The sequence below is a fragment of the Gossypium hirsutum genome, chromosome D07 (genome assembly GCF_007990345.1).
Source record: "Gossypium hirsutum isolate 1008001.06 chromosome D07, Gossypium_hirsutum_v2.1, whole genome shotgun sequence".
NCBI lineage: Eukaryota > Viridiplantae > Streptophyta > Magnoliopsida > Malvales > Malvaceae > Gossypium > Gossypium hirsutum.
Window position 1 is genome coordinate 25589019 of NC_053443.1, and position 26123 is coordinate 25615141.

Consider the following 26123-nt stretch of genomic DNA (forward strand, 5'->3'; position numbering starts at 1 on the left):
TCACAACCCTTTCTCACATATTTTCGAGCTAACATCGAAGAAATCACTACCAGTAAACCATTCAAATCATCTGATTTAATCCGAATAATCTCATTATTCTGACATTTCAAATCAATTGTCTTCTGTTTGCAGTTTACAATAGCATCTTGCAGTGTTAACCAATCCATACCCAGAATTATATCGAATTCGTCGAATGGCAACAACATGAGATCGGCAGGAAAACAAAAATCTCAGGTCATCAATGGACAGTTCTTTCATACTTTATCAACCAAAACACACCTGCCTAAGGGGTTCAATACTCTAATCAAAAATTCAGTAGACTCTACAGGCAAAGTCTTACTGGATACTAAAGTCTCACATACATAAGAATGAGTTGACCCTGGATCAATCAATGCAACAACACTAATATCATAGAGAGTGAAAGTACCGGTAATAACATTTGGAGACGAACTTCTTCGCAAGTGCGAATAGCATAAGCTCTGGCAGGTGCGCAGGCTTCAAATCTAATAGCAGCATCTTTAGTTCCCCTCTGGCTACCACTCACATTACCCGTGTTTCTAGGTGGTCTACCTCTAGCTGCAGGGTTACTCGACCTTGTATTCTGTACTGTATCTTGCTCGGCCAACTCAGGATATTCACGGATGAAGTATCTAATGATCCACATTTAAAACAAGCCCGATCATTCAATCTACAATTTTTGGGATGTCCTTTACCGCAATGTTTGCACTCAAGTTGATTTGGTTTGACATTTCCAACACTAGCTATTGAAGTAGTTTTCGAACTCATAGGTGGTCCGTCTCGATCCCGTCTAGAATAACCCACAATAGCCTTTGAACAGCTAAAATCATCTTAGAAATTCTTTGATGCTGGCTAAAATGACTTACTCGATGATCTTTTTCGCGAATCTCTAGCTTCAAAGTTAGCTTTTCTTTTTTTTTCCCAAGTTCTTCAACTTTGCATGCTCGCTCAACAAGTACCACAAACTCTTTTATTTCCAGAATCTTGACTAACAGCTTAATGTCTTCATTCAAATCGTTTTCAAATCTTTTACACATTATAGCTTCAGTTGAAGCACATTCCTGGACATATCTGCTGAGTCTCAAAAATTCCTACCATATTCTGTCACTTTCATGTGACCCTATTTTAACTCGATGAATTTTTTACATTTTTTATCTATGAATCTCTGACTGATATATTTCTTCTGAAATTCAGTCTGAAAGAACTCCTAGGTAACCCATTCTTTTGGAAACATTGATACTAGTGTATTCCACCAGTGATATGCAATGTCCCTTAACAAAGATACAACACATTTGATACATTCATCGGAAGTACAAGATAATTCATCGAACACTTGAATTGTATTATCAAGCCAGAATTTAGCTCATTCAGCATCATCATCAACAGTAGCTCTGAACTCTTCGGCCCCATATTTTTTAATTTTCTCAATCGGAGGCTTATTTAATCGCATCGGATCAGTAACTTGAGGTATCACAGGTATTTGGGGAGGATTAGGCGGCGGTGGAGGTTGTTGAGTAGCCGAATTTGTATGGATATACTGTGTGAACCATCTGTTCATCATCTGGAAGAAGGCTTGTTTAGCCTCTCCCTCGTGGCTACTTATAATCGGCCTAGAATCCGCCGGCGCTGCTCCTTTAGAAGGAACGGGCGCATTACTTTCCACATCATCAGCTACAGCTCGATCGGGATCCATTTACTATACAAAAACACATTTTAATTGTCAGGAATCATCATACTATCGCAATTTATATATATGACATGTATAGTTATACTCACACGCGCTACGTTAGTCCTAAAATCGACTAAACTGTAGCTCTGATACCAATAAAATGTAACACCCCTTAACCCCTATCCGTAGATGAATTAGGGTTATGAGGCATTACCGAACAAAAATAGTTCATCACAATCATTTATTACAATTCATGCACATAATTATAACGACTTATTTACAATAGATATTAAATTAAAATAGCAACCATTCACTCATTCATATAAGTCAAATTCATATATAAAAAGCACATAACCAATTAATTTAAACATGCATTAGTAATCATATTAAAAATACGAACCATGCTTCAAATTCAATAATATCAATATCCTCCATTCAATCAAAATTTCTGAACCAACTAACTTGTATCAAAATCATACAACACGTACTTTGTAAATATAATTTTTGAACCATATGAACATCTCATTCATGGTATTCGACTACCTAAATTAAAACCAAGCATGTATCATTTCATATGTGGTACCTAGCACATAGATTATAATTTTCAATTTTATAAATCTATTTCATTAGCAAGTTGTCAAAGTACATTTTACATACCTATGCACAGTCGAATTATTAAGTCAAAACAAGACACATCATACGACTTAAATAACATCCAAACATGAGACATTATAAAATATTACCAAACGATTAAATATGATCTTGTACTTTACCAATTCATGCGCAATTTACCATAATATCATTAACCATTTTTGGACACAAAAGATAATTTATAGTATATCAAATCATAAGCTCAATAACTAATCCAAACTATTCCTAAGGTTCGTACGAGACTTTCGGATGTCGTAACTCTGTCAATTCTGGCTCGTTTTCATCTTTTCAATATTTGATACAATTTAATGATAATCAAACATAATTAACACAATTTAAATGCATTTATTTGCATATGAACTTACCTCGAATACGAAACGAAAGGGTCAGAACGACTATTCAACAACTTTCGACTTCCCTAATCCAAATTCAATTTCTTCCTTTCTTGATCTAAATCAATTAAAATTTAACTTATCTAAAGACATATTCATTCAATTTCATCCAAAAACACATAAATGGACTTTTTTCACTTTAACCCCTAACATTTTACATTTTTACAATTTAGTCTCTATTTCAAAACAACACAAAATACACAAAATTTCAATAGACTCATGCTTGGATGAATCTTCCCTATGTCCCTAGCAGCCCATTAATTCTATTTATTTCACATTTCAACCCCTCAATTTGCAAAATTCACAAATAAATCCCTAATTTGAATTTTTATAAAAAAGTTACTTAACAAAATATAATAATCTATCAACAAATATTTAATTTTCATCATCAAACAATAAAAACATCAGGCTATCATAAATGGCAACTCACAAATTCATCAACCAATCCAAAAATTAGGGCATGAGCTAGTTAGAATATGAAGCAACGATCTCAAAAACATAGAAATTATCAAAAAAGGAACAAAAATCACATACCATTGAAGCTCCAAGTGACCGAACCCTAAATAGCCTTGGATGAATTCTTTCTTTCTCAATTTTTTGCAAAAACAAAGATGAACCTCCACTTATCTTTTGTTTTGTTTTAATTTATTAACATTAATTCACAAATTACTATATTAACCTTTATTAATACATTTAAAATCCACTAACATATGTCCATCCATGTCCATTTACTGAAATTATGGTCTAATTCATAATAAGGGTTTTACATTTAATAATCCATAGCAATTTAACACCTTTAACAATTAATAGTCAACTTTTACATTTTACGCGATTAGGTCCTTTTATCAAATTAAACACTCGATCGGTAAAATTAAATCACGAAATTTTCACACATATCAAATAACATATTGTAAATACCAAAAATAATATTAAAATAATTTTATGACCTAAAATTTGTGGTTTTGAAACTACTATTCTGATTTAGCTAAAATCGGGTTGTTACAATCTGAACCTCAAGTGAATCTTCAAGAACATTGTTACTCCTTTGAACTAATCAAACAGGTCATAAATCTGATGCAATGGGTATTTGTTCTTGATGGTTAGCTTGTTCAACTATCGATAATCGATACACAACCTCAAGGTACCATCCTTCATTTTCACAAACAACACCGGTGCTGCCCAAGGTCATACACTTGGTCGAATGAACCCTCGATCGAGAAGCTCCTACAACTGAACCTTCAGCTCCTTGAGTTCTTTCAGTGCCAGGCGATAGGGTGCAATAGAAATCAGTGTGGTACCAGGAAACACCTCAATACCGAACTCAACTTCCTAAACTGGTGGCAAACCAGACAACTCTTCTGAAAATATGTTTGGAAAATCCCTCACGGTGTAGATATCCTAAAATCTCAATTCCTTACTCCTTGAATTCAACACATAGGCTAAGTAAGCTTCGTAACCTTTACTCAACATCTTTTCAGCCTTAGTCATTGAAACTATATTAGAGAGAAATTCGGGTCTCTCCCCAACGACTACAATCTCCAAGCCATCACTACCTCGCAATGTAATTCGCTTAGTCTTGATGTCCTCCTTTGCCTTGTGCTCGGGCAACCAATCCATGCCCAAAATAATATAAAAACCATGGAACGATAGCTCGATCAAATGCACAAGGAAAACATGTCCTTGAATCATCAGTTAACACCTATGGTACACTTGATTAACTATGACGCTCTGGCCCAAAGAGCTTGTAATAGTCATACCCAACTTACTAATCACTACTGGAATCCCCAACTCACCAGCCAAATCGCTCATGATATATGAATGAGTAGAACCTGAATTAGCCAGTGAAAATAATGAGATGCATTGCAAATTAAAAACACCTACAATCACATCTCGCGATCCCGCGGCTCCTTAACCGCAGGAACTCGAGTTGGTCCTCCAAACCCATTTGGTGCAGCTACCATATGAGCAACAGTCCCCTGACCCATCAGTTTCCCATTACCACCACGACCTCTAGTAGGTGCGATAGTCTGAACCAAATCAATCCTCCTCAGACAATTTCGCAGCTGGTGCTCCATCAAACCACATTGCAGACATGCCCCAGATACTCTCTAACACACTCCCTAGTGTCTACATCCATAATGCTCGCAAGATGTTACCTCGGTCGATCCACTTGTGACAACCATTGTAGTGCTCTACGATCTAGATTGGCTCAGTCAAGAATCCCATCAAGCATTTCTCTCAAACCTCTAAAAATCACGGCCTCTCTTGCTCAGCCTCCCTAACGCACCTGACTGGTCGGAACCCTTCTTTTAGGACTCAGATACACCACTAGTCTTGATGGCTCAACCACTATCTCCTCAACTACCTTTGCCTTCTCAACCAAATCATCGAAGGCCTCAATACTCTACACTGCCAAATACACGCGAATATCCCGATTTAGTCCATACTGAAACCTCTTACATCTATCCCTTTCAAAGTGAACCATCTCCGAAGCATACTAGTTGACTCGAAAAAAATCTGACTCATACTCTACTACCGACATACCTTATTGCACCAAGTCAAAGAACTCTCTCTTCCTCGCATCCAGGTATTTCTCACCCAAATACTTCTTCTGTAATGGCTTTAAGAAGAAAACCCAAGTCAAACAATCAATAGTGGTCCCTCTCCTCACCGTGTTCCACCATCGATGAGCTTCACCGTTGAGTAGAGAGTAAGGACATGGTGTAACCCAACTTCTCCTCATCCAAGCAACCCATTTGCTCTCCATCCTAGCATACCTAATTGATTTGTCAGCTAATTGAATATTCATCCTAGTGGGTTTTGGTTCCCCGAGACCAAGTTGTTTGGACATTTTATAAGGCATAACATTTATACTATCCCCCAAATTAGCCAAAGCTTTTTCAACATTTAAACTACCAATAAGACAAGGAATAGTAAAACTCATTGGATCTTTAAGTTTGTTAGGTAGTTTCTTTTGAAGAATAGTCAAGCAATCCTTATTGAACTCTATAGTTGACAATTCTTCTAACTTCCTTTAATTTTTTAACAGCTCCTTTAAAAATTTTGCATACTCTGGCATCTGCGAAAAGGCTTCAACAAAAGGTAAGTTAATATGCAATTTTTTTCAAAAGTTTAAGAAATTTACCATATTGTTCTTTTATGCGGTCTTGCTTCAATGCTGATGGATATGGAATTCGTGGTTTGTATTCTCTAACCACCGGCTTTCGAACTTTAATTATTTAATTGTAATTACTTAAATAATAATTTAAAAAAAATTCTTAAATTAATTATCAAGTCATTTATGTGCTTAGCGAGAAAACACATTCATTTGTGAATACAACTCATTTTTCTTAATTCATCATTTCCATTTATTTTTATTCATTTGGTTCTACATGCAATTCATTTATGGTTCAACTATTTAGCAGAGAGACTGAATGAACATATATAATTATGGCTCAAATAATTTATAATTAAGTTCCAACTTTTCACATATTAATTAGAAATTTATTTAGTTATGAAGTCATTCCACTATAGTATCATGACTGAGCTCTCTCTAATTACTTACCATTACGAAAGGTACTTAATAAGTGTTCGTCCAATGACCTTGTTATAAGTGTGTTATCCTCATAGGATATGATCTTATTTTATTTCATGGTAACTATTATATCTTCCTTAATGAAAAGTCAATTACTATAAAATAGTAATCAAGTTATTTCTCACAAAGACAAACGACCCGTGGTTATGTTTACTTTTCATTTATCATGTAATGCCGATGAGAGGATATCATTTACCCTTAGTTGGGCTATGAATTTCACTATTGTGGATAATGCTACATATTGCAGAAGTCTTATACTCAACGTACCAACTTTCAGTTCCTTATTTATTTGAATTCAAGTTTTTACTTACACCAAAGAATACAAGTCAAGCATACATAGTCCATCATCCACTCAAGATTAAGGTATGACACACTGTGAACATCACAAGTGAATAAATCCATAAATGAATCTAGGATCTATTCTATTTAGGTCCTATCCAATGTACTATCAGTCCAGTCAATCACATTTATATCTCTATCTTCTAGGAGTTATCCACTCCAATGATTAAGACAAAGCATCTCCCCAATTGGACTTGATAGACAACATATTAACCTTTCAATCAATTTACTCGTTTTCGATTAAAATAAGGACATGTTTAATTATCTACTAATACAAAATGTCTTTCCGTATTACAATTTGACCATGTAATACCACTTAGTATTAATTAAGTATTAAATAATTAGGAAGTCAATATTTGCTTCCATTTTGTTTTGCGTGCAAAACCTGTTGAAGAAAATATATAAAGAATATTATTGTAAACAATAAATATTTTATTAAACCAAATCTTATATAATACATTTAACTAGATTCAACAGATCCAACACATAGGGCACTGGTTTTTCATCGCCTAATCCATTATTACATTGATAGGTTAATAAGAACAAGGCGTATTCTAGGTTAGAAGTATTTACGTTTACTGTTACATACATGGAGGATCATCATCTATTTTTACTTTTGTTTAATTAATTTAAGTTAGTTTTGATGAGTTTAAGGATTGTACTTGCAAACAGTAGTACATAAAGGAGATATAATACCAAAACAAAGAAAAAGCCGAAAGGCGCTAATGCTAAATTGTAAAAGAAAGTTAAAACAAGAGACTCGAATTATAATATGATTCTCTGAAGCACTAATTTAGCTACTATATATTGTCAATAGTATTATAATTTCTGTAGCTCTATTCCTTAGACCCACCATGAACGAGCAGATAAATGCTTCCCTTATTTGTCTCCCTCTAATTTGACTTTATTAACCCAAAGCCATTGCTTATTTGTTCCCCACCCCCACAAAGCCCAGCATTGCCCCTAAGGTATTAATTTGTAGTTCGATTCTTGTTCTTGAACCCATTTGGAGAATGCAACAAGGGTTTTCATGTCAGCACGGTAATGGTTCTGTGTGAACTTCAGCAGTGCTGCCCAAGTGAAGTCTGGGTATTTCCTCGGATTTTCGGCAGTAACTAAGCCAGCTGCTGGTGTCACCGGTCTCTCCAGCTTGGGACATAGAAAGAATGCAAGTGATTTTCTCACCGTTTCAGTATTCACCACTGCTCTGTGCAAGCAGCTCTTGTAAAAACCGTTTGTCAAAGCCTGTATTCAAACACAACAGCCTCATTTTCGTTAAAATTTTTTGTATATACGTATACATATATGTTCAGAATCTTAATTACCATGAATGTGTCGCCAACGTTGACAACAAAAGCTCCTGGGATGGGAGCAACGGAGTGCCACTTTTCATCTGCAAACACCTGAAGGCCTCCAACTTGATCCTGATGAAGGATTGTCAAGGAAGTGGGATCGGTGTGGGGACCGGTTCCCAGAGTCAACTCAGGCTTTTGGCATGGGGGATAGTGATTCAGTCTCAGGATTGAATCATTTTGTTCGAAAAAGTCTTTGAAGTAGGCTTGGTCAAGTCCTAGACTTATCCCTAGCAGCCCCATTATCTCTTGGGAAACCTTGTTCATGGCTTCACAATATTCCTGGTAAAGCCTCCTGTCAAGTACGAAAAGCAAAATCGAGTGTTAGATTCCTATCCTATGGTAAAACTTGTCGCAACATTCTACAAATTAACATAGGTTATAAAAGAGAAACGCAAAGTCAAAAAAGGCCATCCAGTTATAATGTGTATTTTTGTTTTAGGAGAAGGCGTATTTAAGCAATCCATGTTGAATGGACTTAGGGTTCGGTCATGCAAGGAATGATGTCTATTGAATTTGTCACCCCATCTCTTTCAAACCTAAAAAAGATGCATATCCAATTGTCACTATTGGTACAAGGCTTGAAATACACATGGGGTTAACAAATACGCTGAAACTGCAACATGTATTTTTTGCATTTTGGAGACTAAATCTTGACGTAAAAATAAGCTGATCATCTCGTATATCGACCGAATGCAAATTAGCATTTCTCCTATTTAATTAGGAATGGAAGGGTGAGAAGAATTTATTTACCCGAAATCTCTAAAATCTTCACCCATCCAATTCACCATATAGTGTTGCACGATATTTTGAGTGTGAGGACAGTACCGAAAAGACAGTGTCTCTTTCCATGGCAACTTGGAGGAAAACCTGCCAACGAAACTGCTTGCATACCCATAGCTTTCTCCTACTTTTCTCTTAGCCTTTTGCTTCTCAGAGAGTTGTAGGCTGAAGAAGCGGTCCATGTACTGATGGGCTTTGTCTATAAGCCCTGAATCCACCCCATGGTTTACAACCAGAAAAAACCCATGCTTCTTGCATGCCTCATTCACCACCTCTGCCGCTTTTGATACAGCAAGAGAGTCCCCAAGCAAGAAAGCTCCCAAGTCAATGGTTGGAATTACAAGTGCCGGGGCATCCAGGCATGGCTTCTCGTCGTCAGGCCATATGAACTGAGAGGGTATGTTGGATTCAGATCCAAGGATCGATGCATCGAAAGCTAAAGGCCGATGCTCATCCTTTGCGACAGCAGCAGTTGATGGAAGCATCGGCTTGTCTTGAATGACAAAAACCTTTGGCAGACAATGTACCATTTTCTGTTTCTTGTTTTAGGTGGTCGGAGAGGGAAAAGAACACGATATAGGGGAGCAAAACTAAGAGGGTTTAAATAAGAGAAGCAGAGGACTAATAATATTAGGAATCTAGATTGTTTGTAACTGTTGCCTTATTCCCTCCTTAATTTGTGTTGAGTTGGCAGCTTAAATTGGATTAATTGTATATGTACAGTCATTGGCTATTGAATTTCAAGGGATTTATTTACCTGGCGATTAAATTATCTTTATCACAATTAAACATGCCACATAAATGTATATAATGCTTTACTAATTATAGAGATTTTTTGCCCCCTCCCAATAAATTAATTACTAATTAGAGAGATTTTAATTTATTTTTTAGTTTTTATTTATGTTAATTAAGAAGGAATTTCCTCTATCTTTTCCTGTATTAGTGTCATTGTTGCATTGGACGTTCTAGAAATATATGCGCACATGTGTGGGCAAAAATTTATTTTATTGAAAGATAATTTGGAGAATAGAACTTTTTTACATAAAAATGGAAGACACCCATAATTTGTTAAAATTTAATAAATAAAAATATTCTCTTATTTTATATTTTGTATTCTTTTATGATTTTGTTATATTTATCTTTTATTAATTTGTGCCATTGAATCCAGGTAACTTTATACATATTATTGATTAATGTTAATATAAAAAATATATCAATAAGTGTTTAAAAAAAATTGTCAGTAAACTTTTTCTCAGTTTAAATCTTGAAGTTGTTATTATTGAGATTAATTTATTTGAATATTATCTCGGTTCGGATAACATTATTCATAAAATAGATGATAATATATGTGGTTATACAATATATATATATATAAAATCATATAAAAATATATTTATTTTTAAAAATAATAATATTTTTTAAAATGATGATAGTTTCTCATGCGGTAGTGGTTTTCTATTGTGATATATATGTTTAGTATTTATGTAAAAAAATTTATACAATTGTAGATATATATGTTTAAGTATTTATATTTTTGTTAAAAATGAAAAAAAACTAATTTTGGTGTCATTAAGTAATACAATTTAGTTGGAAATTTAATAAAAGAGGAAAATTATTTGATGTACTATCTATACAATTTTTACACTTCACAAAAAAAGTTAACAAGTATCATATAAGAGTATAGTATTTAAAATAATTATTAATTGTTTATCATTTTAAAAAACTGCTCACTTTTTCACTTAAAAGAATTTTTGAGGGGATAAATACTAAAATTATATATGAACTTTGATGTAATTTGCAATATTACACGTCAACTCTAATTTAGTGCATTTTTATATATCAAATTTTAATTTTGGTTCAATTTGCACATTTCACTAACCTCATTATTTATGTGACATAATTTTCGGTTAGGTCATGTATAAATTGTTAGACTTAAAATTTTATTTGGTTAGAAAACAAATTAGTGAATTTAAATCATTTCCATCTAGATTAAAATATAGATTTCCTAACAGAAGATAATAAATAATTTTCCCAAGTGTGTTTTTTTTTAATCTAGATGAAAATACTTTAATTATTTTTCTTTTTTAACCTAATAAAATCTTATGTCAACAATTTACACATGACTTAATGAGAAATCGTATCATATAGATAACGAGATTAGTAAAATGTGGAAATTGAAACAAAATTGAAGTTTAATATATATAAATACACCAAATTAAAATTGATGTATAACATTACAAATTGTATTAAGTTCATGTATAATTTTTATATTTATTTATTTTTATTTGAAAGGAAAAAAATACCCACATTTTACTTAAAAAATATTCAATTTCAATGCGCAATCTCTTAAAAGATAATATTTTTTTAAAAATACTTATCATGTGTCAAATTCTATTATATACAAAAGAAAACTTCGATTTTATTATACCAAATATTTATTATTGTGCAACATCACTGTTCTATATATTCATACTAATAATAAAAGTTGTGTTGGTGTCGCAAATTAATTAGACACCAATTTAGTTATAAAAACTATAAATTTTATCACAAGCACAAAAATGTGAAGATCACATATTTTGAATGCAACTACATATTTAAAAATAAAATATAACAAATAATGAAATATAAGGTTTAACATTAATGATAATAAAAATATGTAATATGTATGAAATTAAAATGAAAAAATACATCAAATTGAGAATATTAATGCACTACAATTATTTTTCATTGGATCGTCATTTTTCTTGAATTAGTATCGAGTTGACTTATGACATAAAATCAATATTTACAAATAATGTGAGTGAAACAATTTTGGTACAAGCATTGAAACGTATAAAAATATTAAAATAAAAATTTTCATTATAATTGGATAGTTTAAGTAGTTTTAGAGAAGCAAATAAAATTTGAAAAATGATTTTTTTATATCTACTATATTATGTCACGCATATGATGTAGACGAAAGGAAAAAAATTGATATTAAAAATATGTTTATAAAAGCCTTATTTAATAATTGAATCATATAGACTCAACTTGAAGTGTTAATGTATAAATTCTAATCAATCTCAAGCTTTAGATATTTTTTAAGGTAATCTATTAAAATATTCATTTTTGTTTCTCTTAGGTTACATTTTAGTTATTTACGTTTTAGTTATTTACGTTTGAAATGTTACGTTTTAATTACTTATGTTAACGTGTTGTAATATTTTAGTCACTAAGCTATTAATTTTAATTAATAGTGTAACGGTAGGCTGACGTGGCATGTTAAATCACCATTTCAAAAAAAAAATTTAGGTTAAATTATACAATTGGTCCTCTTAATTTTTTTGTTTTGAGAAATTTAATTTTTTCTTTTATATTCTTTTAACTTTCCTTTTTTTTCATTATCTTCTGCTTCTTCCTCTATTTATTTCCCTTCTCCATCTCTTTTAATGTAAAAGAAAAAAATTAAATTTCTCAAAACGAAAAAATATAAGGACCAATTATATAATTTAACCTAAAATTTTTGTTTGAAATGATAATTTAACGTGCCATGTCAACTTACTGTTACACTGTTAATGACAATTAACGCTCAGTGACTAAAATGCTATAACATAATAACGTAAGTGACTAAAATGTAACATTTCAAATATAAGTGACTAAAATGTAACTTGAGACAAACAAAAGTGACTATTTTAATAGTTTACCCTATTTTTAAGTTGTTTTTAATTGTTTTAGTTAAATATTTCATATAAAAAATCGAGGAAAAAACATTATTAGAATAAAATGTGTTATTTTCCTTTAAAAGATTTTTAATTAATTTGTGAAATCAAACTAAACAAAAAGATTTTAATATAGTATAACAAGTTAATCGAACACTAATTTAATTAGAAAAATATATTTTTAGAAAACAAAAATATACTATATAAGTGTAATTATGTAATTTAAAACTTTTATATAAAATCTTTGAAGGAAAAAAAAAACGATTTGTTTTAAAGTTTTAATATATGTAAAAAATAGCTACCTACTTTATATTTAATTTTTTTTCGTAACTATATGACTTGTTTTTTTCTTGAACTATCAATATTTTTTTGTTATTTTTCTCTTTCTCATATATTTATTTTTTTATTTGCTTATATTTTTAATATTTATTTATTTATTTTACCTACACGTGGGTTTCCAATTTCTAGAATAATCTCATCAAATATAAAAGAGAAAGTTGGGGACCTCTTTTATGGAAAGAAAAGCTGACAGTGTTATTTAGCTAGTGAAAAACTGGAGATTGACTAATAATAAATTGTTTTTTTTATATCTAATCATCCAATGATTGCTGCATAATTCATGTAGCTCTTTTCATAGGGTTTTTTACTAAAATAATAAAAAAGAAATAAAAAATATTAAAATAATATATAAAAAAATTATTTACTAAAATAATATAAAAAAAGACGGCTGAAGGAGGGTAATGGAATGGCGACACCGGTGGTGCATTTCTCATTGGCGGCACCGGTGGTGCCATTTCCATTGGCGGCACAGGACTAAAATGTAACTATCTGCAGTTTCAAGGACCTGACATGTAAATTTACCATTTTAAATTTTGAAAGTGAATTGGTGCCGCCTGTGGGTGTGTCAGCGCCAAAGCTGAAACTTGGCTAATTGCCTTCTAAGCCCTCATTATTTATTATTTTCTTTTTATTCCCCTTCAACTCACTTTTTTATTTAATAAACAAGCCCTTAACCTATTTTTGTAGTTAAATAAGCTCTTAATCTATGATTTTTACTCATAAAAGCCCTTTATTTTATTATTAAAGTAAATATATTTTACCTAAAGTAAAGCTATTTAAAAAAGTATAAACTAATTCGTATTTTATGTATTATTTTGGTAACTTGTGTTTTTTTTAATCTAGATGAAAATACTTTAATTATTTTTCTTTTTTAACCTAATAAAATCTTATGTCAACAATTTACACATGACTTAATGAGAAATCGTATCATATAGATAACGAGATTAGTAAAATGTGGAAATTGAAACAAAATTGAAGTTTATTTAATAAACTATTCTCATCAAGTTACCAAAATAATACATAAAATGCGAATTAGTTTATACTTTTTTAAATAGCTTTACTTTAGGTAAAATATATTTACGTTAATAATAAAATAAAGGGCTTTTATGAGTAAAAATCACAGATTAATAGCTTATTTAACTACAAAAATAGGTTGAGGGCTTGTTTATTAAATAAAAAAGTGAGTTAAAGGGGAATAAAAAGAAAATAATAAATAATGAGGGCTTAGAAGGCAATTAGCTAAGTTTCAGCTTTGGCGCTGACACACCCACAGGCGGCACCAATTCACTTTCAAAATTCAAAATGGTAAATTTGCATGTCACGTCCTTGAAACTGCAGATAGTTACATTTTAGTCCTGTGCCGCCAATGGGAATGGCACCACCGGTGCCGCCAATGAGAAAGGCACCACCGGTGCCGCCATTCCATTACCCTCCTTCAGCCGTCTTTTTTTTATTATTTTGGTAAATAATTTTTTTGTATATTATTTTGGTATTTTTTTATTTCTTTTGTATTATTTTAGTAAAAAAACTCTATGAGCCAACTTTTACAGAAGAAGTTGCTAATAATAATTTGAGTAAAATACATTATTAACAATAAGTTATAGTTAAGTTTTCGTTTTGATTACTTAATTAAAAAATTATAATTTAGTTATAAAATTATTTAAAATTTTTTATTTAAGTCGTTAAATTATTCAAAAAATTTTATTTAATATTTTCATCTTTTGTCAATTTGGCCATTTTTGTTAGCTAAATTTGACCTTTGACATTTTTAAAAGAATTAAATTTGACCATTAACGTTCTGAAAAAGAGTTGAATTGAATTTTTTCAATGAAAATATTGACTAAAATGTAAAAAAATTTAAATTTGACAACCCACATGTACTTCATGCTAATTCTTTAATTTTTCATGAACTTTTTAATATTTTTTTTATTTAATATTTTTTATTTTTATAATTTTTAAATTATCTATTGACGTGGCATATAAGACAATTAGCGCCATGTAAGTATGAAATGCATGTGGACTACTACATGAGTTGCCACACCAATATCGTTAATCAACATTTATGTTAAAGAAAAGCAATTTGACTCTTTTTGAAAGGTTAATGGTCAAATTTAGCTTCAAAAAAGAATAAGGTCTAAATTAACAAAAAATGTAAACGTTGAGGGCTAAATTGATCATTATGCCTTATATAGATACAATCAAATGAGAGATAACCCTAAATCAATGTTTCTTGGGGGTATAAATAAGAGAAAAAAGACAAGCATGTTATGGACAAGTGAAGGATATATTGGCCCAAGAGGCGTAGATTGCCCATCTTTTTGCCTCTTTCTGAGATGTCAATGATCGCCACTATCTTGGACGAGCTTAACCATGTTGAGTAAGGATTGTGAATTTTGTAATGCTGAAAAGAATTTCCATCCCACCTGGCATTTGCCACGACTAGTGTTAACTCATTACTTTTCAGTGTTAGTTAACTTACAAGATGTGATGCTCAGTTCATTTAAGTGGATCAATGAGAGACAAAGTAAGATAATTATTGCATATAGCTTTGAATTGGTCTTGAAACTTCTACAGGTAATATAGAAAGTATTTCCATTATTCTTAATAATTACAATACCTCCGATCAAGTTATTATTATTATTTCTAGAGATGTAAAGATTGAGTACCCAACAAGTGTTGTAACACCCCAAACTCGGCCCAGACATTATGCCTGGATCTAGCGATGTCACATGATAGGGTGTTTGAAAATCATGTCGTCGCGTTAAAACCATTTCCATTAAATTTCTTATCTTAACATCTTATTAGTTTCAAAATTGTGTTGCTCATTTAATCGATAGTTTCAAAATATTTTCATATGCGAAAACATTTAAAACAGATTAAACAATCGTGCGTTTAGAAAAACATTTGTTTCTTTTGAAAACCGAGGTTTCCTACTACTACTAGTTGTCATCCATAAGGTAAAGATAATTAAAACTCAAAACCAAAGTCCGAAAGTCGAATTACAACCCAAAAACTTAACCAGTAAAAATAGAATAGAAATAAAACCAATTATCATAAATATGGGTTAAAAACCATGAAAGTCCAAAATCGTGGTCACCACCGAGTCCTCCGCCGCACCAATCCATCTAGATTTGGGGATTACCTATGCACATTTAAACAAAAGGGGTGAGTTTACGAAAACTCAGTGTGTAATCCCACAGAAAACAAACAATAGCAAATCACAGTGCATAGTTAAAGCAGTCCTGGACTTAAGCCTCTTTTCAGTATCAGTAACAGTTTAGGCCTTAGCCCATCTCAGTACAGTATCAAATATGTAGTAAGACCTTAGCCCATCACAGTATCAGTAATAGTCATGCAGTATTCAGTAACAAAGTCCTACCCAACCAGCCTCTACACACCATCTCCGTCCAACCCTACATTCCATGTGGGGATCAAATCAACCCAACCATCCCTACACTCCAGGTAGTACCGAATAAGGCACAAAATAGTAATTTGCAGCTGAGCTACCAGTATGTTAGGCTTAAGAGCCTTTCAGTACACTTCCCCAAATATAATTAAACCAACCTCATGCAATGCAACATACAAGTCATGACATGCTATCTCAGGACATTAGTACATATAACTAGTTCAGTATACAAGCATATTATCATCATGCTCAACACATATATAAATCAAACAGTCAGTTCGTATAATTAAGGGTCTAAGTGATGCTTACCGATCCCACAGTAGCTTCACAATTTACTTGGGCGACCTGTGCAACCTTAGCAATTAATTCAGTGAAGATGGGCTTACATGTCCGTGTGGCCCACTCGGCCCAAATTGGCCTTGGCCGCATGGTCCATTTTTAATGTAACCCGTGCTAGCTAAATATGTTTTCACTATTTACTTATATGTTCCTTCAAAGGTGTCTACTTGAGTCACTATTACTAAATTATTTTTATCTTGAGCTATAGAATTCCAACTTAAGGTCTGCTTGATGTCTTTGAAACTAGACTCAAGTACCTTTCTACCATAAAATTTTCAGAATTTTTGGTTCAGCCAATAAGTACTGTAAAATCTTCAATCTTACCCTTGTTCTGTTGTTTGACAGCTTCGACCTTTCTTTGTTAAAAATTAATTATCTCTTAGTAAAAAATTTGGATGATGTTACAATTTGTTTATATAGAAATTAGACTCATTAATAATTTAAACATGTAAATTTTAAACCCTAATTATTTTTCTCCAATTTTTGATGATTTTCCAAAGCCAGAATAGGGGAACCCAAGTTCATTCTAACATTGTCTCACAAAACTTATTATATCTCACGATTTACAATTTCATTACTTACACCATTTCTTCTGTGAGAAACTAGACTAAATAATATTTAATTCCATATATTTTCATTCTCTAATTCAATTTTCACAATTTATGGTGATTTTTCAAAATTAGCCTACTGCTATTGTCCAAACAGCAAGCAATTTCAGCTTTTTGCCGAATCCCATTTTCTGCGTTTCGGGTACACACACCCAAAACACTTAACCACTGAAGCAGACAGATATTTGTGTCACACATTCACAATACCCAAAAATAAATTTTAGGGCGTTACAATTCTACCCCCTAAAGAAAATTTTGTCCTCAAAATTTACCTAATCAGAACAGATGAGGACACTGCTGACACATCGCATCCTCAGGCTCCCATGTGGCTTCCTCAGTGCTATGATTATGCCATAGAACCTTTACCAGTAGAATGGATTTCCTTTTCAGAACCTTAATGTCGCAATTCAGAATCTAAACCGGCTCTTCCTCAAAGGTCAAATCTGGCCTAACCTCGATATCTTCAGCAGAGACAATATGAGTAGGATCAGAGCGGTAGCGCCTCAACATGTCCCCCAGTATCTGAATCACCCTCTCAGAATGACCATCGGTCTGAGGATGGAATGCAGTACTGAAGTCTAACCTTGAACCTAGAGCCTCATGTAACTTCTTCCAAAATCGAGACGCGAAACGAGGATCCCTATTAGAGGTGATCGAAACCGGTACTCCATGCAATCTCACTATCTTAGAAATATAAAGCTTTGCTAGCTTCTATAGAGAATAATCAGTACTATAAAGTGGGCGGACTTGGTCAATCAATCCATGATGACCCATATTGAATCCCTCTTAGTGGGTGTTAAAGGCAACTCATTAACAAAATCCATAGTTACGCGCTCCCATTTCCAAAGAGAAATCTTAACCGGCTACAGCAAACCTGAAGGTAACTGATGCTTAGCCTTAACCTACTAACAAGTCAGACATCTACCCACAAAAGCAGTAACCTCGCGTTTCAACCCTGGCCACCAATATAACTCACAGAGGTCTCGGTACATCTTATTTTCGCCAGGATGCATAACATAAAGGCTACTATGTGCCTCTCTAAGTATGGCCTGTCTTAAATCAATATCATTCGGAACATAGATTCTCCCACAGAAACAGAGTACCCCATCACTGTTCAGTCCAAAATCCATAGTACTACCCTCAATCTGCCAGAATCGAAGATCCAATGACTCACCCTCCAACTGCTTACCCTTAATCTGCTCAATCCATGACGGCTTAACCTGAAGCTCGGCTAATAAACTACCATCATCAAATAAACTTAGGCGAGCAAATATCGCCCTTAAATCAGTCATAGCCCTACGGCTCAGTGCATCAGCCACTACATTGGCCTTACTAGGGTGGTACTCAATGGTGCAGTGATAGTCTTTGAGCAGCTCAATCCATCTACGCTGCCTAAGATTAATTTCCTTTTGAGTGAGGAGATACTTGAGACTCTTATGATCAGTGTAGATGATACACTTCTCACCATACAATTAATCCCTCCAGATTTTCAGTATGAATACCATAGCGACCAACTCCAAGTCATGCATCGGATAGTTGCCTCATGGGTCTTAAGCTGACGAGATGCATAGGCTACCACCTTACCATCCTATATCAACACACATCCCAAATTGACATGTGATGTATCACTATAAACAGTGAACTCCTTTCCAAGCCCCGACTGTATCAGAACAGGGGCCTCAGTTAGTACAGTCTTGAGCTTCTCAAAGCTTTCTTGCTGCGCATCAGTCTAGTTAAATGACACACCATTACGTATCAGCTTAGTCAAGGGTACTGCAATCAATGAAAAATCCTTTACAAATCGTCGATAATATCCCGCCAGCCCTAGAAAATTACAGATCTCAGACACGTTCCTAAGCTGCTTCCACTCCAACACAGCCTCAATCTTTCGAGGATTAACTTGAATCCCCTCAGTCGAAACTACATGACCAAGAAATGTCTCCTCACACAGCCAGAACTCGCACTTACTAAACTTAGCATAGAGCTATTTTTCCCTCAAAGTTTGAAGAACGACTCGAATGTGCTCATCACCCTTATCCTCAGTCCTCGAGTAAACCAGTATATCATCGATGAATACCACCACAAACTGATCTAGATAAGGCTGGAACACTCGATTCATTAAATCGATGAAAGCTGTCGGTATATTAGTTAGTCCGAATGGCATCATTAGGAACTCGTAGTGACCATAACGAGTCCTAAACATCGTCTTATGAACATCAGCCTCCTTACCCCTTAATTGATGATATCTAGATCGGAGGTCAAACTTGGAAAAAGCTGACGCTCCTTGAAACTGATCAAATAGATCATCTATCCTCAGCAAGGGGTACTTGTTCTTAATGATCATCTTGTTTAGTTGCCGGTAGTCGATGCACATCCGTATGGATCTATCATTCTTCTTTACAAACAATACTGGTGTTCCCCACGAAGACATACTAGGACGGAAGAACCCACGATCCAATAACTCTTAAATTTGATCCTTAAGCTCCATAAGCTCCTTCGGTGCCATTCGATAGGGGGCGATAGACACCGAAGTTGTACCAGGAAAGAGCTCTATCCCAAACTCCATTTCACGATTCAGAGATAAACCCGATATCTCCTCAAAAAAGATGTCCGGAACATCCTTTATGTTCTGCTATCCTTAACTGTAGAGTCTCCAGAATCTGAAATACTTACATAGGACAAGAATGGCTCACATCCCTTACGAACCAATTTTTCTGCCACCAGTGCAGAGATCACATTAGATAAGTAGTTCCAACGTTCTCCAATCAGGACTACCTCCATATCCTCCTTGGCGATTTTCACCTTCTCAACTAGGGAAGAAAGATCTTACTACCTCTACGGGGTTATCAAAACTCTTAAATTATTTTTGAGGCCATCCTCAAAGCAGACACATCGCTCATACTCAGATGCCACCATACCTCGCGCATAGTAGCTCAACCTTAGAAACTCGACCTCATACTCGGCCACTGATTGATCCCCCTGTGTAAGATTCAGAAACTCCCTCCTACGTGCATCTACATAACTAGCTCTAACATATTTCCCCTAAAAGGTGGTCTTAAAGAACTCCAGGTTAGACGTTTGGGCTGAGTGCCCTCTTTAATGGTCAGCCAGCACTGATAAGCCTCGTCCTGCAGCAGCGAGATTGCACTTTTTAATTTCTGCTTAAGGGTGCAATCTAGATTATCCACGATCCTCTCTGATGCCTCAATCCAGTACTCGGCAACATTAGGGGCTACCCCAGTGACACTCCTAAAGAGCTCAGCTCCATTGGACTAGAGTCGTTCTGTAACCAACCCTCAGCCCCAAAATCCAGTATTGGGCCCAACAACCCTTTCCAAAATCCTTAGCATAGCCTGAGACAATACATCCTCCCCAGCCATGCGATCTTGAGACCCAATCTCAGTAGCAGGCGACACTAGTGTCTCATTCGTATCCAATTTTGGCAGGCTACCTGATGATGAGGACTCAACTCGAGCCCTCTATGACCTTTACCTTGGCCTCTAGTACCCCGTCCACAGATACCTCGTGTGCTCATATCTAATCGAATTTATCTGGTATTATAAGTTTTATGAATCAATTACAGTTATAGTGTTTATTAATAAATGTTTTATGTAAAATAGTATCGGTTATTCAAAGCTCGTTTTCGTAAATTGCAGTCTCACTACAATTTCTAATTTCTCTACAATTTTCAATATACACTAACTAAAGTGTTTTCAATACAGTTTACTACCTATAGTAGTTTCAGAATATACTATCCATAAAAATTTTAGTTTAAAACAAATCACAGTTCAAAATACTTACAGGATCGGTGCTGGAGAATCGGTGTACCACTTACTGAGTAAAAACATTTCAAATCATTTGGAAATCAATCAGTTTTTCAATCGCCTAATTTTTATAAAACCCATAATCCACAATCGAGTTTTGCAACTTGGCTCTGATACCACTAAATGTAACACCCCAAACCTGGCCTAAACGTTATGGCCAGATCTAGCGATGTCACATGATAGGGTGTTTAAAAACCGTATCGTCGCGTTAAAACCATTTCAATTGAATTCCTTATCTTAACATCTTATTAGTTCCAAAATTATGTTGCTCATTTAATCGATAGTTTCAAAATGTTATTCATATGCGAAATCTTTTAAAATAGATTAAACAATCGTGCATTTAGGAAAAACATTTGTTTCTTTTGAAAACTAAGGTTTCCTACTACTACCAATTGTAATCCATAAGGTAAAGATAATTAAAACCCAAAACCAAAGTTTGAAAGTCCAATTACAACCCAAAAACTTAGCCAGTAAAAATAAAATAGAAATAAAACCAATTATCGTAAATATAGGTTAAAAACCATGAAAGTCCAAAACCGTGGTAACCGCCGAGTCCTCCATCGCACCGATCCATCTAGATCTGGGGATTACCTATGCACATTTAAAAAAAAGGGGTGAGTTTATGAAAACTCAATATGTAATCCCACAGAAAACAAACAATAGTAAATCACAGTGCACAGTTAAAACAGTCTTGGGCCTAAGCCCTTTTTCAGTATCAGTAACAGTTTGGGCCTTAGCCCATCTCAGTACAGTATCAAATATGCAGTAGGGCCTTAGCCCATCACAGTATCAGTAGCAGTCATGCAATATTCAGTAACAAAGTCCTACTCAACCAGCCTCTACACACCATCCCCGTGCAACCCTACACTCTATGTGGGGATCAAATCAACCCACCCATCCCTACACTCCAGGTAGTACCGAATGTGGCACAAAACAGTAATTTGCAGCTGAACTACCACTATGTTAGGCTTAAGAGGCTTTCAGTACACTTTCTCCAAATATAATTAACCCAACCCCATGCAATGCAACATACAAGTCATGACATGCTATCTCAGGACATCAATACATATAACCAGTTTAGTATACAAACATACTATCATCATGCTCAACACATATATAAATCAAACAGTCAATTCGTACAATTAGGGGTCTAAGTGATGCTTACCGACCCTACAGTAGGTTCACAGTCGACTTGGGCGACTCATACAACCTTAGCAATTAATTCAGTGAAAATGGGCTCACACTCCCATGTGGTCTACCCATGTGGGCCCACTCGGCCCAAATTGGCCTTGGCCGTGTAGTCCATTTTTAATGTAACCCGTGCTAGCTATATATTCATATATGTTTTCACTATTTACTTATATGTTCCTTCAAAACTGTCTACTTGAGTCACTATTACTAAATTATTTATATCTTAAGCTATAGAATTCCAAATTAAGGTTTGCTTGATGTCATTGAAACTAGATTCAAATACCTTTCTACCATAAAATTTTCAGAATTGTTGGTTTAGCCAATAAGTACAGTAAAATATTGAATCTTACCCTTGTTCTGCTGTCTGACAGCTTCGACCTTTCTTTGTTAAAAATTAATTATCTCTTAGTACAAAATTTGGATGAAGTTACAATTTATTTCTATTGAAAGTAGACTCATTAATGATTTAAACATGTAAATTTTAAACCCTAATTAGTTTTCTCCAATTTTTGATGATTTTACTATACCAGAATAGGGGAACCCAAATTCATTCTGATCTTGTCTCACAAAACTTATTATATCTCATGATTTAAAATTTCATTACTTACACCATTCCTTCTGTGAGAAACTAGACTCAATAAGTTTTAATTTCATATTTTTTTCATCCTCTAATTCGATTTGCACAATTTATGGTGATTTTTAAAAGTTAGCCTACTACTGCTGTCCAAACAGCAAGCAATTTTAGCTTTTCGCCGAATCCCATTTTCTACGTTTCGGGTACACACACCCAGAACACTTAACCACTGAAGCAGACAGATATTGGTGTCACACATTCACAATACCCAAAATTAAAATTTTGGGGCATTATAGGTGTTGCCATCTTCCATGTTTATATGGGTGGAAAAGTGAATGCGAAGCGGGGTGAGGTGGACTTTTTTGTTTTTTGAACAATGGGTATGGTGCAGTTATGGTAATTACTTGCTTCGCTTCACCCTCCCCACTTTATGGATTTACCATTTTACCCTTATACATATAATTATTACAAGAGTGAAATTATAATAAAGTGTCATAGAAGAACCCATATGTTTTATGTTTAAATACTTTTTTGAAGAATTATGTTTAAATAATTACTTGACTTTAAAAAGATTTAAAATGTTAAACTAACTAGCAAAAATTAAATTGAAGTGGAGTGTAGTATGGCAAGGTGGGGTAGAGGATGGATGTATCTAACATCCATGGAGGTGGTAGTAGCTTTTAAAATTATACTTCCACGCAATTGGTGAAGCAAAGCATGCTAACTGTGGACTAGTGATGGATTTAGAAAAATTCATCCTCACCCTGCTCTATTTCCATCCCTACATGTCCTATGTACACGAGTAGGAAGTCATGATGCAAAAAAGTGTTGTAACTAGACTACTAACATAGGTTTTATTATTGTCAAACAAGTGAAAGATCGATTTAAAGAGGTCATTAAGCCTTTTTACTTCTCCTATTAGGTTGAGGGGAGTTTTGCTGAAGGTGATATCATTTCGTAATTTCCAGATTATCCATAAAGTGCAAGTGAAATTTGTGTAAATGTTTCTTGCTTCTTTGTTATTGTTATAATAAATGTCAATAATGGCGGTGGAATGATTGCAAAGCAATAGGAAAAGAGAAAAAAACACAAATTTTATGTAGAAAACCCATTCGGGAAAAACTATGGGCAGAGGAGAAGAAAAATCACTAATGTTGAAAAATGAATAATAGAAGAGGAGTTTTGACTACATCTATTTAAGGGTTGAAAAACCCTGTTCTAATAAGTCATTAGTGTCAATTTGTGTTTTCAGGTGTTTAGGTCGTAAAATTGTGATTTTGAGTAATTTTTACATTATTTTATGTTTTTAATAGGTTTTGATATCTAAATAAGGTTGTGTAGTTATATAAGACCAATGGGAGTTGAAGATACACCTTAAGAGTGGAATTGTAGACGAGGTTGCGACCACGAGTTGAGGAAGTTACGACATTGAAGACTGACACATTGAGGGACCAAAACAAACATCTTATTGCGACGAGGAACAACTTGAGATCGTGATGTAGCAACTTCACGTCGTAAAGAGAGACAACCAATGCCATGATGTTGCAATGATTACAAGGGGTATTGGCCTACATTTTTTAGGGCATTTGTGGTCATTCTTCAATTTTAAGCCCTAAAAATTATAATTATATTAAGGGCATTTTATTATTTTAATTGTTTCCTATATAAACCAAATTTTTATTCTCATTTTAGAAAGGACTAGAATAGAATAAGTAAATGATAATTTTCTTAAGAGTAAACTAGTGTAGGCTTTTCTTTTTATCCTTTTTAGTAAAATTATATTTACATTTTATTCTCTAGTGTGGATTTTTCTATTTTGGTGTTCAAACTCTACGATTGAAGAATACTCATGATTCTTTCACTTATATTGATTTATCAATGAACATTTCTCCTCTTATTCTTGTTTTTATATTTTGTTCATCAAGTGTTTGACAGAATATTTGTATGAAAATTTGAATGAAATATGTGCTATTGTGATTATCTTGCATGAATTAATTGATTATTTGATTAAGTATTTATTTATATTCAATTGGCTGTTTATGTAATTTTGTCAAACTTCTCAAAATACTAAAATTTACGACTTTAGTAGAATATTTAGAAAAATGAGACTAAGAGGAGAATTTCTTGTGTAAGGATTTGGTAAAATTGTGCTTAGTGATGAGACCGAGAGGAAAATCTTATGGCTAGGTGAGACCAAAAGGGTAGCTTAGGCAGTAACTCTTAATTAGGAGGAGACCGAGAGGGTAATCCTAGTTTGGAGTACTAAACAACTCAATCAAAATAATGTATTAGCTTAATTAATAATTAGTAAATCGGTTAATCTTAGGCTATTTAGTTCACATCATTTAAACAAGAAATAGAAAGTTCTTTGATTCATTTAGATGTTAATGTTAGGATTAGTTTTACCTCAATTCTCTCTTCGATTGCACTACTAATTTGTGAACCGATTAGATTAATACTTTCTTTGGAATAATTAATTTTATAATCACATTTACCAATTTGAAAATCTCTTAGGTTCGATCCTCGGAATACTCTTTGTGTTTCGTTATAACACTATAAATATTAAAACTGACCTGTCAGACTTGTAGTAAAACGTACTTCTTAGTTTTCTATATTTTGTGCTTTCTCTACTCAAATTTTGTATATTATGGCATGGTAAAAAAACCCAAACGTTTAAGGATTGCCTCAAGGAAAGCCTAGTTGACGCTATCAAAATTTTTGTTCATATAAATCTTAAAGGTCCCCAGTGATGACATAGTCAGATATAAGCCTCTTTAACAAAATAATTTTGGTCTTAGGTCATTAAATCAAACAAAAATTTGTTCAACTTGTTGAGATGACTTTATAGGTAACATTATAGAAACTAATGAATCAATAGTTAGAAATAGAAGAGTGGGAATCGCCCTTTGGAATAAATGTGATGAAAGTTTTATTAAGTCATTTAAGGAGAAACTGAATGGACATATATAAATAGGGTTCAAATAATTTATAATTAAGTTTTAACTCTTCGCATATTAATTATAAACTTATTTAATTACGAAGTCATTCCACTATAGTATCATGACTGAGTTCTTCCTAATTACTTACCATTACGAAAGCTACTTAATAAGTGCTCGTCCAATGACCTTGTTATAAGTGTGTTACCCTTATAGGATATGATCCTATTTTATCTCATGATAACCATTACATCTTCTTTCGTGAAAAGTCAATTACTATCAAGTAGCAATCCAATTGTTTATCACAAAGACAAACGATCAGTGACCATGTTTACTTTTCATCTATCATGTAATGCCAATGAGAGCATACCATTTAACCATTTTTTGGGCTATGAATTCCACTAATGTA

General features: G+C 33.6%; 1 protein-coding gene across 1 annotated transcript; it reads right to left on the bottom strand.

Annotated features, from left to right (window-relative positions):
• Positions 1 to 7367: 7367 nt before the first annotated feature.
• LOC121202795 (gibberellin 20 oxidase 1-A) lies at positions 7368 to 9453 on the bottom strand. The gene is made up of 3 exons (XM_016890187.2): positions 8770 to 9453; positions 7990 to 8311; positions 7368 to 7909 (listed from the first exon to the last, which is right to left on the bottom strand). Exons 1-3 carry the CDS (start codon positions 9327 to 9329, stop codon positions 7628 to 7630), a joined length of 1164 nt encoding a protein of 387 aa, XP_016745676.1. The 5' UTR covers positions 9330 to 9453; the 3' UTR covers positions 7368 to 7627.
• Between the last annotated feature and the right edge of the window lie 16670 nt (positions 9454 to 26123).

Coding starts and splice junctions, on each gene's coding strand:
- LOC121202795 (XM_016890187.2), bottom strand. CDS start 9,329: ATGGTACATTGTCTGCCAAAGGTTTTTGTCATTCAAGACAAGCCGATG. Junction 8,312..8,769: donor GAAGATTTTAGAGATTTCGG/GTAAATAAATTC, acceptor CGTACTTGACAG/GAGGCTTTACCAGGAATATT. Junction 7,910..7,989: donor ACGTTGGCGACACATTCATG/GTAATTAAGATT, acceptor GTTTGAATACAG/GCTTTGACAAACGGTTTTTA.